Source organism: Chiloscyllium punctatum, chromosome 2, assembly GCF_047496795.1.
Source record: "Chiloscyllium punctatum isolate Juve2018m chromosome 2, sChiPun1.3, whole genome shotgun sequence".
Taxonomy (NCBI): Eukaryota; Metazoa; Chordata; class Chondrichthyes; order Orectolobiformes; family Hemiscylliidae; genus Chiloscyllium; species Chiloscyllium punctatum.
This window is the reverse complement of record NC_092740.1, coordinates 47,958,949-47,978,156: the sequence shown is the minus strand read 5'-3', so window position 1 is coordinate 47,978,156 and position 19,208 is coordinate 47,958,949. Positions and strand designations below refer to the sequence as shown.

Sequence of the window (19,208 nt, the reverse complement as noted above, 5' to 3'; positions counted from 1 at the left end):
TCCATAAGTCACAAACTCAGCAACATAAACACTTCATCAGTTAACTTTAAAGAAACTGACGAGGCACTTACTATAAGCCATAGGCTTTCTTGGAAATGACGTATTTAGGTCAATTGTGAAAATGATTTTCTTACCTCTTGAAATGTTACCTTCAGAGAACTGAAATCAAAACCTTTACTTTAAAAATCAAAGTGTCTGAAATGATAATATACATAAGACACATCTTCATCACAACATGAACTGCTCAACACAATTACTCCTGAACGAGCGAAGGAAGTCATGATCCTTATTCAGAGAAATGAGATAGTAAAAAAGTTCTAAGAAAACCTGGCTTCAACTTTGAAAATCAAACAACTGATAAAGGGCCGTGTAATTATTAAAGATGTTAAGAAGTGTCATGTAAATCAGGAGCATTGCTTCAAGATAGATACAGCCTATAAAAAGGAGAAATCTTAGGTTCTAGAGGAAAAATCAAAATTGCAAACAAAAATGGTTTGACAGCATGAACTGAATGATGTCTCTGCTACTGATAATTATGAATATTTTGAATATAATTCTACAGCATAAATAAGGCAAACGTTTGATTGACATTTAAGAAACAATTTGACACCAGAATGGGTGGGGTAGGGTGCTGAAAAACAGTCAGAAAGAACTGTAGAATTAGGTAGGTAGACTATTCTGAGCCAAATCGCTTTGGCTTTCTCATCTACACCAATTTTCTGTGCATATTCTTGTCTATTACGAAATCTCAATTAATCTGTCTTGTAACCAGCAATTCAATGACATGGTCATTAGGTCTCAAAGCAGGATGTGACCTGGATGACATAATTGTTGTGGCCAATTTCAATATCAACAAAGGTGAATGCATGATGTTGACATTGTGAACTTGAAGGATCCGTCTGCTCCTCTGAGAAGACAGTAAATCTGTGAAAGTCATTACGCAGAGAGCTGTTGAAGCTGGTTTGTTAAGTATACTCAGGGCTGAGATAAACAGGTTTTTAATTAGTAAAGGAATCAACCAGGATAAAGATCAAGAATTATCAGATCAGCCATGATCTCATTAAATGGCAGAGCAGACTTGATGGGCTGAATAGCCTACTTCAGGTTCTACGTTATTTGATCTTAAAGTGCAGTTAATTATAACTATAACAACCTTTTACTGCAAAGGGAATGAGCTACAGACATAAACAAGTGAGACTATATCTGTGGTATTGTTTGCAGTTTTGATCTCCACATTTATTAAAGAATATATTTGCACTGGGGGTGGTATAGCAAAGGCTCACTAAGTTGGTCCCTGGTATGAGACGCTTGTCCTATGATGAGAGGCTGAGTAAATTGGGCCCAAATTCTCTGGAGCTTGGAAGAATGAGAGATGAGGAGAAAGTGAGGACTGCAGATGCTGGAGATCAGAGCTGAAAATGTGTTGCTGGAAAAGCGCAGCAGGTCAGGCAGCATCCAAGGAACAGGAGAATTGACGTTTCGGGCATAATTCCTGAACAAGGGCTTATGCCTGAAACGTCGATTCTCCTGTTCCTTGGATGCTGCCTGACCTGCTGCGCTTTTCCAGCAACACATTTTCAGCAAGAATGAGAGATGGTCATAAAAGATTTTGAAGGGCCTTGACACAGTGGATGTTGAGAGATTATTTTAGATTTATCCATAGGAAATAAAAACATACAACATAGCATTGAAGTAAGGGGCCAATAATGTACAACTGAGATGACAAGAAATGACTGAATTAGATCATGAATTCTTTCCCCAGAGGGTTGTGGGTGCTCCATCTTTAAATACAATCTTTGAAGGCAGAGACACACATATGTTTGGTCTGCCAGAGAATCAAGGGATAGGAGGAGTAAACATGAACGTCTGATAGAACCCCATGATCAGTTATGATCATATTAAATGCTGGAGCAGGCAAAACAAGTGATATGGTCTATTTCTGCTCCTATTTCTTGTATTCTTAGACAGGTGTTAATGACCCTGCCACTGCAACGTAACTAAGGGCACCGTGAATACATATACAAAAGGCTTTTACAAGTTGGCCATAACTAGTAATATTTTAATGCTAGCCTGATTAAGTTTTATATATTTTATATTTCAGATTAGGATTCTGTACAATGGGAAGGATGGTACTTAGACCTACTTGCCTGCATCAAAATAGGTATAGCTAAATGACAGAAAGAGTCCACATTAACTGTTAAGATGTATTTCTGACCAATGCTTTCAACAGCTAATATAAACAAACATAATGTTCATTACTACTTTTGAAGACAATCCACTCTTTGAAGATGACCTTTTAAATTATAGAATACACAATGCACTTTATTGGTCTTTTTTGCTGTCTTGTAATTAGTTTCCTTTTGTTGCCTAGCAGCTACCAGATATTAAAGCTGTTTGTTCTGTTTTCAGTATACAGAATTCAGGGAAAAAGAAAGTTATGGGTTTCACTGTCCATAGGTCAGTTCGTACAAAATCAATAAAATCTGTATTGAGTTCCTGACATAAAAATTCATGAGAGAGAAGTTCTTCTCAGCAAAACAAAGCCTCTATGATTAATGCCCCATTAACAAAATCACATTGACATTCTTGCAAATTCTTCAGCATTTTGAGTTACAAAACACATGATTTATTTCACATCCTTACTTATTTATTTCAATTCATACAAGACAAATACTTGAAATTTTCAAGATATGAATTAGCATCAAGCGAGCCTTCAATTTTCAAAAGCGATTTAGCTTCTGTCCCCAACAGCACATGTTCCATCTTGGATCATGTAATCAATTTGGTTCCTTCGGTGACCAAACTGATATTTACTGTAAAGAATTTAACAGACACTAAACTGAAGCTTAGACAAAGAATAATGTCATTCTTCTTCTGGAGAAGATAACCTCAATGTTCAAGAAGCATTTAGAGTTTTAAATCAGCATCCACTCATGACAAGCTTTACTATCTACATCAAGATACCCTTTATAAAAATATATGTAATCAATATCTTAATGTTTAAAAACTGCAATTGTGTAACCACTCAATCTTTTCAGTAATGCAAACACATTAGCACCAAGTCTCTCTTCATTAGTTAGAAATCAGGTTCAGAATCCTCCTTCTATCTTCCAGTGTAATACATATACTGCTTATAATAGTGAGGCAATACATGTTCTTCTAGAAATTGGTCATTTTCGGGATAAATGAATTTTTGCAGTGCAGACAGTGAACATTAAGGGGTCTTAAAGGGCTGAGGCAAAGGAAAGAAATGCACTACTTGTAGGATTAAAACTTCAGAGATGGGAACAAGGGCAGGTTTTCTTTTATATTTGCTCATGGGACGAGAGTATCATTGGCATTTGCACCCCGGATTGCCCTCAAGAAAATAGCGCAAAAACGCCTTTGCGAAACACCGCACAGTCACCCCAGTGTAAGTAAATCCATACTATTAGGGAGTTTCAGGATTTTGACCCAGCAACAGTGAAGTAAAAAAAATACATTTCCAACCCAGAATAGTGGGAGACTTGGAAGAGAATTTTTGCAAGTGGTCATGGTTTTACTATGCACATACTGCTTTTGGGCGAGAATGATTGTAAATTTGAAAGATGTCATAGAATGCTGCAAGAACTCTGCCTTAATGTATCTGAGATTGTACAACTTGGATGCCTTGATTAGCAGATGGTACACTGCTGCCATTGGATGGCAGTGAAAGAAGATGGTTGATAGGGTGCCAATCAGGAAGTCTGTCGTAAAAAAAACGCTTCTTCAGTGTCATTGGAGCTGTTCTCATCCAGACTACTGAAGAACATTCCATCACATTCCTAACATGGGACTTGTAAATGGTGGAGAGGTTTTGGGAAATCACATGGAGAGTCACTCACTGCATCCTCAGTGTGTGTGAAACATCAAATATCTCTAATCAAACAGAAGAGTAGACTTGAGGGACCAAACAGCTTACTCATACTTCTAGTTCCCACGTGACTAAATTTCTGGTCAATGGTGATCACCAGTACATTGACAGTGGGAAATTCAGCAATAGCAATGCCACTCAAGTGGAGATGCGAGATTCTCGACTGCTAGTCATTGCCTGTTGTTACTGATTTGGTGATAACGCTCCTTGCCACTTATCTAAACAAGTTTGATTGTTGTGCAAGTCAAGTTGCTTATGGACTCAGATTGCTATCGTATCTGGCGAGTCATGAATGGTGCTGAATATTGCGCAACCATCAGGGATCATCACAACTCTGAATTTATAATGGACAGAAGGTGCTGTCGATGAAGATAGTTGGGCGAATTCCTGCAGAGAGACCAGGTTCGATTCCAATCAGTGCAGAGTTCCTTAGTCACCCAAATTCCATTGCTGTTAAATTTCCACAATTGATGGATAGATGCCAGTATCGTGGCTGTACTGGAACAGCTCAGCTAGGGTCGCAGCTATTACAGATCTTTGCTACTATTGCTGAATGCGATCATAGCCCATAGCCTTTGCAGCTTCTAGTATTCCCAATTGTTTCACCAGGTTAGCACCCAATTTACAGCACAGAAGTAGGCCAGTCAATCCAACCAACCCCAACCAACTAACCAAGTACATTTAACCTAACAAACCAAATATTCTATCAGCAGGGCACAGTTTTCTCAAACACTTAAAAGCAGTACGTGGCAATTATAACTGTATGAAACATGAACTTTGAAAAATTATTCCTACAGTAATCCAAAATTCACAGCTAAAACCAAAACTCTACAATAATTTAGTCCTGTTGTGGAATCAGTACATGACGACCAGATTTCTTCTTTTTTATTCATTGTCTATTTCAGCAAGCATCAACAAGTAGCTACATGGTTGGGCAATGTCTATCCTACATGGACAATGTTCTGGTTCAATAATTTCTGAACACCTCCCCCCACCCTCCAACCGGTTACTTATTTGTTATAATCATAAAGAGCTAATCTGACAGAGACAGGCCAATAAACCAGGATGTAAAACACAGCTGTTTACCCAGTGATCAGCAGCAGCCTTGGCAAAAACCAGATAACAGAAAACATCCACAGCATTCTCTCAACAGCACAGGGTGAGGAATTAGCAAAGAAGGCAGGAAAATAGCTGATCCTCTTCCCCAGCTATTATATTTAAAAATCTCTGAATATATTTGGTTATTTTCTCATGCCACATAAGCAAGGATTCATACACATGACGTATGCAATGCCTAACCAGAGTTAATACATAAAAACTAAAATACCAGCCATTCAGAAAATTGATTCACATAAACAAATCGAGTTTCCCAGCAACAGTCCTGAAGGATCCACGTGAAGCCACAATTTGATAAGGTCTCCTGATGTTTTTCCATTTGGTAAGCTGCTCACACTGATTCCACACAGAGTCACAGTGTGGAGCTGTGTTTTCACCAGGAAATATATTTTTATGCATTTTCTTAAATTGTATGTGAAAAAGCAAATCAAAAACATACCAAACTTAGGCTGCTTCTACGGAAAGAGTGGTAGATAGCCCTATTGTACTAAGACAACCAGATGACCAAACAATGTACAAGGTCAAACATGGGGTTTTTCAGTACTTTCACACAATTGCCTAGACTTTGTCAAAGAATAGGTAGGTCAGAATTCAAGTATTGAGCAAAAGTTCTGGCTAGTTGCTTTATAACTGATAAATATACTGGCCACATCCAATATGTCTGAAGTTTAAAAAATGGGCTTGAATTTGGTAGCTACTTTTAAAATTATTCTTGTATGGGTTTATCCCTAGTTGTCCTTGAGAAGGTGGAAATGAGCCATTTCCTAGAACCACTACAGTCTGTGCAGTGCAGACACACCCAAAGTGCTTGAGGAATGAAACTTCAAGATTCTGACCCAACAATAATGAATGAACAGCAGAGTGACTGCAAGATAGAAAGGTGTGTGACTTAGAGGAGAACTTTGAGCTGGTCAAAGTTGCAGATTTGGAAAATGTTGTGGAAGGAGCCCTGGCGAGTTATTGTAGTGCATCCTGTAGATGTACAGTGGCAGCAATGTGTACCAATGCTGATGGAGAAGTGAATATTCAAAGTGGTGAGTGGAGTGTTAAATGCTTGAAATGCTTTGTCTAGGAAACTTGTAGGAGACATATTCATTTGAGCCAATGGAAAGTAATGCATCACAGTCCTAACTTGTGCCTTATAGCCGATGGACAAGAGACAAGTTACTCGTCACAATATCCAGAGACTCCTGAATGGCTCTTGTAACCATAGCTAGTCCAGTTCAGTTTCTAGTCAGTGTTAACCCCCTGTGATATTCACAGTGGGGGATTTAGCGATGATAGTTCATTTGAACATGGCTTACAGGGAACAGGGAAAATCCTGGCGGGGATGCTCATTGCCTTTTACTTCTGTGACACGAATATTTTCATTTATCATCCCAAGCCTGAAGGCTGTCCAGGACTGATCCAGTATCCGAGGACTCATGCTCAAAGCTGTACAATCACAGATACATTAAGGCAGAGTTTTTACAGCAGAGAAACCAGGTCTTTAGCCCATCATGGCTATGCTGGTCATCAAACATCCATCTATTCTAATCCCATTGTCCAGCACTTGGCCCACAGTCTTGTATGCCATGGCATTTCAAATGCTCATCTGAGTACTTCTTAAATATCCTGAGGTTCCAACCCAATCAGATGGTGAGTTCCAGAGGTCCAGAATTCTCTGGGTTAAAAAACAGTTTCCTCAAATCCTCTGTAAACCTCCTTAACCTCATCTTAAAGCTGTACCTCCTGGTTATCAAGCCTTCTACTAAGGGGAAAAGGTTTCTCCCTATCTGCTGTGTCTATGTCCCACAAAATTTGTATACCTCAGTCAGAACACTCCTCAACCTCCTCTGCTCCAAGGAAAACAACCCCAGGCCATGTGGTCTCACTTCACAGCTGAACATTCTTGTGAATCTCTTCTATACTCTTTCCAATATAAACACTTCCTTCCTATGGCGTGGCAACCAGAAATGCACCCAATACTCCAGCTGTGGCCTAACTAATGTTATATACAGCTCCATCGATGATTGCATAATGTTCTGCATCATTTGGGACTCCTCAGATACTGAAGGAAGCCATGTTCAACTGCAATACGATCTGAACAATATCCAGTGAAAGTAACATTCACGCCACACAAATGCCAAGCAATGACCAATCGAACCACTACCATTTGACATTAAGTAGTGTTACCATTATTGATTCCCTCTCTATCAATATCTTGGGGCTTATCATTGACCAGAAACTCACTGGACTCACCACATAAATGCAGTGGTTACAAGAACAGATCAGATGCTTGGAATTCTAAGGCAAGTAATTCACCTCCTAACTCCCAAAGCCTGTCCACCATCTCCAAGGCGCAATCAGGGATGTGATGGAATGCTCTCCACTTGCCTGGATTAGTGTAGCCCCAACAACACTCAAGAAGCTTGAGACCATCCGGGTCAAAGCAGTCAGCTTGTTTGGCGCTAAACTCAAGCACCCACTCCCTCCACCACTGTCGCTCAGTAGCAGTGGTCTGCACTATCTACAAGATGCACTGCAGAAATTCATCAAAGATCCTCAAAGAGCACCTTCCAAACCTCTGACCACTTCCATCACAAAAGAATAGAAGCAGTAGGTACATGGGAACACCAGCACCTTCAAGTTCCCCTCCAAGCCACTCACCATCCTGATTGGAAAATATATCACAGTTTCTTCAGTCTCTAAGTCAGTTCCCTCCCTAAGAGCAATATGGGTCAACCCACAGCAGGTGGACTACAACAGTTCAAGGAGGCAGCTCACCACCACCTTCTCAAGGGCAATTAGGGACAGGTAATAAATGATGGCCAGCCAGCAACATCCATATCCCACAAATGAATAAAAAAATCATACCTCATTACTCCTATGTTCAACATCTTGACTAGTAAAGGGATGTCCCCCTGATGCCTCTTAACCACCTCATCTATCTCTCCTGCTGCCTTAAAGGATGTGTGGACATCCACACCACAGTCTCTCCAATCGTCAGTACTATCTAGGGTCCTACAATTCAATGTGTACTCCCTTGTTTCATTAGGCCCTCCAAAATACATCTCCTAACATTTTTTAGGATTAAATTCCATTTGCCACTGTTCAGCCCATCTGACCAGCCCGTCTACATCATCCTGTAATCTAAGGCTTTGCTCCTCACTATTTACCACGCCACCAATTTTTGTGTCATCTGTGATCACCTCCTACATTCATGTCTAGATCACTAAAGTAAATTATAAACAGCAAGGGACCCAGCACCGAATATTGTGGTAAACCACTGGACCCAGACTTCTAGTGACAAAACACCTTTGAACCATGACGCTCGGTTTCTTGCCAATAGGCTAAATTTGGATCTAATTTGCCAAACTTGTGCTATTGGTTTCTTGACCAGCCTGCTATACAAGACCTTGTGAAAAGCCTCACTGAAGTACATGCAGCCATCAAGTATAGTACTCTCATCTACATACCTAGTCACCACCTTGAATTTTTTCAAATACTTTCCCTACTGCAGATGTCAAATCACCAATATGCAATGTCCTCATTTACCACAATCACTCTTCTTGAATAACGGTATCACATTAGCTATCCTCCAATCCTCTGGCACCCTCCTGTGACCGGAAATGAAATGGAGATGCCGGTGTTGGACTGGGGTGCATAAAGTTAAAAATCACACAACACCAGGTTATAGTCCAACAGGTTTAATTGGATGCACTAGCTTTCAGAGCACCACTCCTTCATCAGGTGGTTGTGGAGGACTCAATTGTAAGACACAGAATTTATATCAAAAGTTTACAGTGTGTCTTACAATTGTATACTCAATATACTTCGTTCAAGTCTATCACAGTCCCCTCCCTACTTTCTACACATACATCATCCTTCTCTCCTGTGAATGCAGATGCAAAGTACTCATTTAAATCCTAGGCTGTGTCTTCTGGTTCCACTCACAGGTTGCCACTTTGGTCCCTCGTGGGCCTTGCACTTTCCTTGATTATTCTCTTGACCTTAACATACCAATAAAATGCATTTAGATTTTCTTTAATGTTACTCACCAGTGTTCTTTCACATCCCCTCTTCGCTCTTCTAATTTTCTCTTTTTAACTAACCGCACCCGCCCCCCCCCCCCCCCCCCCACCCCACCCCCGAATTTTCTATACTCCTCTAGGGCATTTGCTGCTTTGAACCTAAAGTGTCTACTATAGACTTCCTTTTTTATTTCTTTATTTAATCCTGTACATCTCTTCATACCCAGGATTCTCTGCACTTGTTGATCCTACCTTTCACCTTTACAGGTATATGTTGGCCCAACACTCTCACAATTACCCTTCTGAATGTCACACTACATCCTCTAAGTAGCTGGCCCCAGTCCACTTTGGCCAGATCCTACATTAACTTATTAAAATTTAAACTTCCCCTAGTTCAACACCACTTTTATTCATATCCATAACTACATGAAATCTTACTGAATTATCATCACAATCAGCAAAATGCTCTCCTACTGCAACATCTACCACTCACTGTCATTCCCTAAAATTTGGTCTAGCACCATTTCCTCTCTTGTGGATTTTCTACAAGGTGGCTTAAAAGGCTCTACCAGACAGTTAAGAATTTCATCCCCTAGACCATTCACACTTTGTCTATCTCAATTAATATTAGGGAAGATGAAATCTCCTACTACCCTATTATTTTTACACTTGTCTGAGATTTGCCACAATCACTCCCTTTTCTCTCTCTCTCTCTCTCACTCGAGGTCTATAATACACATTCTGCAAAGTGATTACCCCTCCACCATCAGTAGTGAACTTTCCCATTTCTGATCTCATGATGGAAGATTAATGATAAAGCAGCTAAAATGTTTGTGGCCCGGATGCTCCCCCAAGGAATTGCTGTATAATAGAATGAACGGAGTGGTGAGGTAGGGATATGTGAACACAGGTAGATGGTAAGGCTTGGTTGGGCGATGGGAGAAATGAATCCAGTTGGTAGCCGAAAGAACCCTTCTTTCCAGCTACCAACCAGATTCATTCCTCCCATCGCCCAACCAGGCCAAACCCTCTACCTGTGTTCACCTATCCCTACCTCACCACTCTGCTCCTCTCCCCACCCCCTCTTTATCTGCAGCTCCACTAACCTCTATCCCAGTCCTGAAGGGTTATACTCGAACATTGACTTCTCCACCTCCTGATATTGCCTGGTTTGCTGTGTTCTTCCAGCCTCCTGTTTGTCTATCTTGGATTCCAGCATCTGCAGTTTTTTTTGTCTTTATCACAGAACAGCAGCCATCTTCCTTTATGCTAGGCAGAACCCCAGCCAGTGGAGTGTTTAAATTATTCCCATTGACTTCAATATTGCTCGGGCTTCTTGATGCCTTTCTCTGGCAAATGCTGCTTTGATGTCAAGGGCAGTAACTCTCATCTCCTCTTGGGTTTGGTTCTTTTATCTATGTCTGGACCAAGGCAGTAGTCACGTGCCCTGGCAAAACCCAAACTGAGCAGCAGTGAGCAGGTTATTGCTGTGTAAATGCTGCCCACTGCACTGTAACTGACATCTTCCATCACATCATCGAAAATGGGGAGTAGGCTGATAGGATGGTAATTAGCCAGACTGTATTACAATAGGCTTTTGATAAAGAAATTTCTAAAATCTTGAGAACAAAAAGTGGCACAGACAATGGATACGTGTTTGCTGCTCTGCACCAATGCTAGTCCATTCCAGTTTTTCCTCAACTAAATACCCCCTTTTGCTTTTGACCACAACTTTTGCTCTTTCTTGTATACCTTGTCTCAATTAGAAGCATCCCACTTGTCAGTCAGAGGGTCATGAGTTTAAGTCCATGGCTACAGTCTGAACACAATGTATTAAAAAAAAATCAAAGCTGACACCCCAGAGCAGTACTGATGGAGTGCTGCACTGCTGGCAGCATCGTCTTTCAAGTGAGATGTTACAAAGCTTTGTCTGGCATCTTGATTGGCCACACAAATGAAAAACAAAATCACACTGCACTACTTCAAGGAGAATCAGAGTCACGATCCCTGGTGCTTTGGTTAATATTTAACTCCTCAGCCTTCAGACTGGTAAGTTCACAGGCACTAGCCCCTTAAAAGCCTACTGCACCTGGTATTTCCCAGGCAGCCTCCCACCATCACCACTAAATGAACTGTCCCTGATCATTATCAATTTTGCTTCATTTTATACAATAATACAGTGACATTCCAAAAGTATTTCACAAGCTATAACACCGTGCAGAGACAGTAGCCCAACAGACAGACCATTCCCCCTTCCCAGCACCCCTTCCCCAATACATAGATACATACACACACGCACACACGAGCTTGCTTCCACTTGGCATGGTCACCTAAAGCCATCAATATTGCCATATGGAACAGTGACCAACACTGGCACTACAGGCAGTCTTCAATGACAGGTCATGCTGGAACCAATTCAGAAGATGAGATGGGGTTTTTCGCCTCGACCAACATCGTACCACCAACAGGGATTTAGAATGGCGAGGCCTCCATTGGGCAAAGCATCCCCAAACTGGGGAATACAGCACCAAACCCTCCCCCATACTGCTGAAAGGCCGTCAGATTAAATCTGGCATCACCAGATGGCATGAATGCTTCACGGCATTAGTAAAGGACCAGTGGCAGAGGGAGGGGACATTAATTAGATGCCACATGGTAGGAGAGAGGGAGGACTGCAGATGCTGGAGTTGAGTGGACAGTACAGTGCTGGGAAAGCACAGCAGGTCAGGCAGCATCCAAGGAGGAGAATCAAAATTTCAGACATAAGGTCTTCATCCTGATGAAGAGCTTATGCCCAAAACATTGATTGTCCTGCTCCTCGGATTCTGCCTGACCTGCTTTGCTTTTCCAACACCACACTCTTCGACTCTGATGCCACATGGTTACCCAGTGTTATGGCCTTCTCTGAGGATGGGAGAGAGGATATAATTCTACCCTCAGATTATGGAGCATTTTGGGACGTGCTGAGGTCTAGATACCATATAAGTACAGATTCTTCACTTTATTTCGGCATACAATTCACACATAAATCAGTTCAGCAATACACTATTCAACTGCAGAAGCACCAAGTCCAACCTGATGTTCAGACATGAGTGCACTGGATCTTTTAAAAATCAGCAATGCTGCAGTTTTCTGTAACACTCAACATCAAATTTCAACTTTCTTTTTGCTAAGGTAGCTGTGAAGGTGAATGATTTTTGTTACCACTAACTCAAATTTAATCAGCAGCTCAGCAATGTTGAAGAGGGAGGTCCAGTCCAATGAGCTGCAAAACCCCAATTTTACTTTGATATTTAATCCAGAACAACCAAAGGAAGGAGAATAAAAATAGGCAGAGAGATTATAGTCTCAAATTGGTGAAACGATTGTTGAATTAGGAAAGATGTGAAGTGTCCCGTTGAAAAATGAGGAGCTGTTACTTAAGCTTAGGTCAAGCATCATTGGAACAATGTAGGAGGTCAAGGACAGAGGTGCTAGGCTGGGACAAAATGCCCAGAAATCTCAGTGTAACTGACAGATGAGCCTCAATATTGGCGAAGTGTGAGGTGGTGCATTTCGATTAAGGGACATAAGGAGACCACCTACTCCTTTGGAAAATACATCTAAATAGTAATCAAGGAATAGGAGTACACAATCTGTATAATGCAGGTTAACAAAATATTTCAAATCCAAATCAACCATCAATCTTGTTTCTATAGGAATAGAATTGAAAAGCATAAAGTAGTGAGAATTCAGAACCCCATTACACATAGAAGAATTGTGAAGAATAGAGGCAAAGTTGGATAATCATAAGTTGAAGGTAAAGAACATCTGGGCAAAGGAGGAGAAGGATACTGGAAGGAGGGCCTCTGTTCTGTGCTAAAGATTTGATGTTATGCTGTCTCAGCCAAGTTCACTCAATAAAATTAGTTTATTGTCATTATGACAGAAAATGCTTTATTTTTCAAAGGTTGGACAGCATCTGACTATAAGCTTTGTAGAAATATTTGTACTTCCCCCATTCTTTACCTGGCAGTTTGAATCCCAGAACACTTAGATAAAATTACCAACATATTCAGATGAATTTGAACTTAATTTTCTATTTCTTTGTGGCCATGAACGAAAATCCCATGAATTTGCTTAAAAGCAACAGGTAGCTACGTTGATAAAATTAAATATTCAAAAACACTTCAACAGACACTGAGGGAAGGGATCTGGGAAGTGCACAGAAAGGATATACAAAAGATAAATTTTCGGAATGACCATCAATGCTTATACAGCAACAAGCATCAAAAGGAACAAACAAGGTTTTATAAACCTTATATTATCAGTGATAGCGTTGTTAAAATGGGATTATCAACAAAACATCACATCTTCGCATAAATCGGAGAGAAATTTTGAATAATTATGCTTTAAATCCTGCAGAGACAGTGGGAAAATTCGAGCCTATGATTCTAGCCAGATCTACAGCCTCAGGCAAAATTGCCTCCAATGTAATTTCAAAAGAGGAAAACTTCAGTATCTATCTATCTATCTCACTTCAAACATCAGCTCTCCAACAAATTTTGAGCTTTGCAACAATGATGGAGATGGACAGAGAAGGCAAGGAGCTAAGTAAAAGGTGGCAGCAGCCCATGATAGAGCTATGGGGCTGGAAGAATAAACCTTTCTCCACAATTTCTTCAGTAGCTTAGAATCATTTTCATAAATGACTGGTGTTTAAGACCCAATAGAACAGGAAAGAGTCACTGGGGCTAAAGATGGTTCATTTTCCAGGAGCAAGTACAGGATCCATTTTTCACTATGTTAAATAATCCAACACTGCTCACATGGCTGTCAGGGATATCCTAAACCCAAAATGGTAGAAGCCATGCTGACAGAATGGTGGAAACCATGCTGACAGAATGCTAGAATACAAGAGCAGGGATGTTAAATAAGGCTCTAATCAGATCATATGTGGAATATTATGCACAGTTTTGGGTCCCATATCTAAGGATATGCTGGCTTTGGAGGGTATCCAAAGGATATTTACAATGATGATCCGGGGATGACAGACTGGTCATATGAGGAGCAGTTGAGAATTCAAGGTCTGTACTCGATAGAGTCTAGAAGGATGAGGGGTGGATCTGATTCAAACTTATAGAATACGGAGAGACCTAGATAAAGTGGATGTAGAGAAGGTGTTTCCACTGGTAGGTGAGACAAGGGCCCAAGGGCACACCCTCAGAGTGAAGGGATGATCCTTTAGAACTGAGATGAGGAGGAATTTCTTCAGCCAGATGGTGGTTAATCTGAAAGAAATCATTGTTGCAGGGGGCTATGGAGGCCAATACATTGAATGTATTTAAGACAGAAATGGATGGGTTCTTGATTGGTAAGGGAATCAAAGGTTACGGGGAAAAGGCAAAAGAATGGGGTTGAGAAACATATTATCCGTGACTGAATGGTTGGTGGAGTCAAGATTAGAGTGGTGCTGGAAAAGCACAGTAGGTCAGGCAGCATCCAAGAAGCAGGAACAAAAAAAAATCAACGTTTTGAGTAAAAGCCCTTAATCAGGAAATTTCCTGGTCCTTGGATGCAGCCTGACCTGCTGTGCTTTTCCAGCACCACTCTAATCTTGACTCTGATCTCCAGCATCTGCAGTACCCACCTTCGCCTGAATGGTTGGTAGAGCAGACTCATTAGGCTAAATGGTCTAATTCTGCTCCTATATCTTACAGATCCATAGGGCGTGCAGAATAACAACAGTACTGTGTGTCAAAATAGTTAACACAGAAAAAAAAGCACAATGCTTACAGATTCACTAGAGCCCAGAATGTCTTGAATAATGTTTGCTGAATGTCTCCCTCACCAACACCAGGTCCACCACTGTGTCTTTGCAACAAGTTTGACTCCCCTATTATACGCCTTACATAGACAAGACAATTTCAAATATCATCTCAAAGAAACGCCATCTCAGAAATGCCCAGGGCCCTACTAGAAAAGTCAACCTGCTCACACCTCAGATTGTACCTTGAAGCAGTGATGCTTGCAAGAAGCTTTTCCGTGTTCTCAGACAACTCCACTGGAAGCAGAATTTCGACTGGCTGTAGACATAGGATCCGGCTTTCCAGCTCAGATCTGGATTTACAATCGAGAAAACAGTCATAAACCACGTCACCAGTGTTGGGTTGGACTGCCTGTGAAATACAACAGCAGATTTCAGACATGCAACAGCCAGAATTTCAGATTAATTATTTTCTAAAAATGTAATTCATCATATTTTGTTCTTTTTTAATACACTGACTGACCAGACAGATGAAAGCGTACCAGTGAATTTATATTTAAATAAATTTGACATTAAAATAGATTACAAGAGATGCCCCACAAGCCAAGGTACTGAACCATGATTCAAGTATTAGAACACAAGAAATAGCAGCATGAAATTTACAGCTCCTGGAGCCTACTACATTCAAATATTCATGGCTGATCTGATCTTGGGCTCAACTCCACTTTCCTGCCATTCCTATTACTGTAGATTGTTCAAGAATCTGACAGCTCTAATGTGAGATTTCCCATGAAGGGAAACAGCCTCACAATATCTACTTTGTGAAACCCTCTCAAACTCTTAACTGTTTCAATAAAATTACCTCTTATTCTTCTAAATTCCAATGACAATTACCTACGACACACATTAAAGACTTGGATGTGGAAAGTGAACGCACCATAGCCAAGTATGCAGACAACATAAAGATGTGTGTGTGTGTGAGATGACAGTGTGTCTGCAGAGAGCGAAAGTCAGGTTAAGTGAGTGGGCAAAATCTTGGCAGATGGAACATAAATTGGAGAAATGTGAAGTTATGCACTTTGACAGGAAGAATAGAGGCATTGAATATTATTTCAATGGAGAAAGCTACAGAACAGAGGTATTTGGGAATCCTCATCCATTAATCAAAAGAAATCTCACATCCAAGTTCGAAGGGCGAGAGAGAAGGCAAATAGCGGGTACACTATAATCCAACAACTTCCATTATTCATGCAGGAATCAGAGAAATTGAGACAGGTGCACTACCTTGCATTATAAAGTAGACTCTATTCTAACTGAAAATTTATTCTGTTAATCTACAGCTATCTTAACTGGTAGTAAATCAGTAGTGTAGTTTTATATCAATTTATAGTTTAACATGTAACAATTATTTATATAGCATGAAGAGCCATATTTCTGGGGAGTGGTGGGGGGGGGGGGGGGGGGGGGGGGTGTTGAAAGCAAAGCGCTTTGCATATTATTCCTAGAGTTACTTAAATAAGGGCACACAGGTGTAATTAGATGAATGGGTTTCTGGAGGTATTGGTTGAAAGGAAGAAGTTAATCTTTTTAAAAGTACACCTTGGGAGATTTAGTGTCCACCTGAAGTTAGTCAGGTTCAATGTTTCATCCAAGTGACAGCCCTTCTAACAAAGCAGCATTTCAACCACAGAGTCCAGAAGGATAAAGAGGCAGGTTGGGATGTAAAGTGGATCACAGCAGCATGGATGGAGACTGAGAGGGAGAAAACATAATCACAGACTTGAATAGGGATCCAGGACATTATGTTGGTTGCAGCAACAAGGCGAGACCATGATTGGCAGAAAGTTTACATGAGGAACGTGGGGCACCTTCTGGCTTATTAGCAATGCACTAAAAAACATATGGACTATGTGCAGGCAGATGGAATTATTTGAGAATGGAGTCATGGTCGCTGCAGACACGATGGGCCGAAGGGCTTGTTGTTGCACTATACTGATCTGTTTCTATGTTAACTGCTTGATCCACTCCATTTAGTTACCAGATTTCCTGTACCCTCAGAAACATGACCAACCTGCCAAGTACATGGTGGATACCCAATTTCATTAATATAATGATAGGTTGCAACTCACAAGAGTGATACACAAAACACATTACCACAAAGATTGCAGCAAGTACACATAGATTGGGTTTAAGTTGTGTTGTGTAATATTTATTTTTACTTGTCATCTTCCGTTGCCCATTATGATAAGTTAATATAAACCCCATATGATCTATTCTGAATTTTAGAAGGAAGAACAGCTCACATTTAGGGATACATAAGAGCTATGGATTTATTCTACCATATTACATTTTGTTGATAATCACATCTTAACAGCAATACCACTGATATGACAAGCTGTATATCTTTTCTGTGCACTTGCCAGATTTTACCTCAGTGTGTCATAGTGTTTTTGAATATTTAATTCTTTCAATGCTGCTTTAAAAGCAATCATGGGATTTTCATTCATGACCACAAAGAAATAGAAAAATAAATCAAAATTCATCTGAATGTTCTGGTAATTCATCCATTTGTTGATATAGAGTTCTGTGATTTAAACTGCACAGTTAAAAAGGGGGAATACGAATATTTCTGCAAGGATTATTGTCAAATGTTCCCCAATATTTGGAGAAAAAAAAAACTTTGTTATAATGACACTGAACTGATTGATTTTATTGTGAGGGCTCATCTAAGACAGCGTTGCATTGAATCTTTAGCACAAAACAGAGACCGCCCTCCTCCCAGTCTACTTCTCCTCTTTTGTCTCGCTATCACAGTATCTGTCCCTGTGCACCAAATGGCCTGGCAGAGTAATTACAATGCAAGCAAGTACACTCCAAAGTACAGCACTGAAGTGGAGAACTGTATTGTTGATGGCTCAGAGATATACCAGGAGCATGTAATGAGACTGGTGAGGACACAATGCTTATAACTGAAGCAACATGAGGTAGTAACATGCAAATGTATGCAAATAGATCTCTTGCTGCTCATTAGTGAAAAAATCTAGATTTTTCTCTCCTCGATGTCAAGAATCTCATTTTTCCAATATTGCCGCATTTTCCCAACTGATTTGTCAATGTGTACATCATGCAAGAGCTGGAAAAATACAGTCCCAAGAGATGGTCAGGAATGGACACATTTTGTATCACTGTGTCACAACTAAACACACTCACTACTATAAAACAAAGAGATAAACAAATTATCATAGGAGACAAGAGGATTGAAATTGTGATCGGAATGAAAAGAGTATTTCAGCACCTTTGTTTGAACTCTTATATTAATTTAACCATTAGCCATTTACTTTGTTTGGGTTAAAGACTTTGCTAATCTAAAAGACAGAGAATTCCATAGGGATGTCTACAATGTTCTGTTACTGCTAACATACAGTTGCAATTACTGAATAAATTTTGTTTGAATTAAAATGCATCAGCCCTGATCTAACACCTAATGGAATCTACCATTATTTAAAGCACACCACAGAAAATGCTGGAGAAACTCAGCAGGTCTGGCAGCATCTATGGAAAGAGCAACAGAGTTAATGTTTCCAGTCTCGTGTGGCATTGTTTAGATTTTTTACAATTTGTGCACAGTAACTTGGTGAAAATGTCAGCTGATATCATGGACCAGATTTTATAACCAAAATTGCAGTGAGGTTTGATTTATGGGTAGTGATGCAGGTGGTCCATTTAAAAACAAAGGACAAATATACAATTATGAGAACTGAGAAGAACTTGAGTGAACATTGGCAACGGTGTATCACCTTAACCCATCAGACTGAAGGATTGAGAAAGAATGGATTAGGAATAAAAGGTAAATTTAAAGAGGTAAATTTAAGACAAAATCTGGCACAGAAAGAGAAGTCAATTGCGAGATAGAAGTCAAAGGAAACGTGAAAAAAAATTAATATGGCATTTTAAGATCTCCAACTACAAATAATGCATAAAAGGAATGAATCTCTTATTGATAATAGTTTAGTTTCAAAGCTAGAAAGAAGGATTAGAAAACAAAAATCAATTTGTTAAGAGATTATTTACACTTGTAGCATCAAGGCCCAATTTCCTCTGATAAGCTTATTCACATCCAGCTGCATTTTCGAAGTTTTTGGCAAAAATAGAGCGGACTACAGCTTTGAGATATGTTGTGGTTCTGTTCGCCGAGCTGGAAATTTGTGTTGCAGACGTTTTGTCCCCAGTCTAGGTAACATCCTCAGTGCTTGGGAGCCTCCTGTGAAGCGCTTCTGTGGTGTTTCCTCCGGCATTTAGTGATTTGTATCTGCCACTTCCGGTTGTCAGTTCCAGCTGTCCGCTGCAGTGGTCGGTATATTGGGTCCAGGTCGATGTGCTTATTGATTGAATCTGTGGATGAGTGCCATGCCTCTAGGAATTCCCTGGTTGTCCTCTGTTT

At 40.2% G+C, this 19,208-nt stretch overlaps 1 protein-coding gene across 1 annotated transcript in view; it reads right to left on the bottom strand.

Moving 5' to 3' along the window:
- msh3 (mutS homolog 3 (E. coli)) overlaps positions 1-19,208 on the bottom strand; it is a 281,291-nt gene that overhangs the window by 225,000 nt on the left and 37,083 nt on the right. Inside the window, exon 8 of the mRNA XM_072582322.1 lies at positions 15,013-15,179. Coding sequence (XP_072438423.1) covers positions 15,013-15,179 — 167 coding nt within the window. The remainder of the gene's footprint in view (positions 1-15,012; positions 15,180-19,208) is intronic.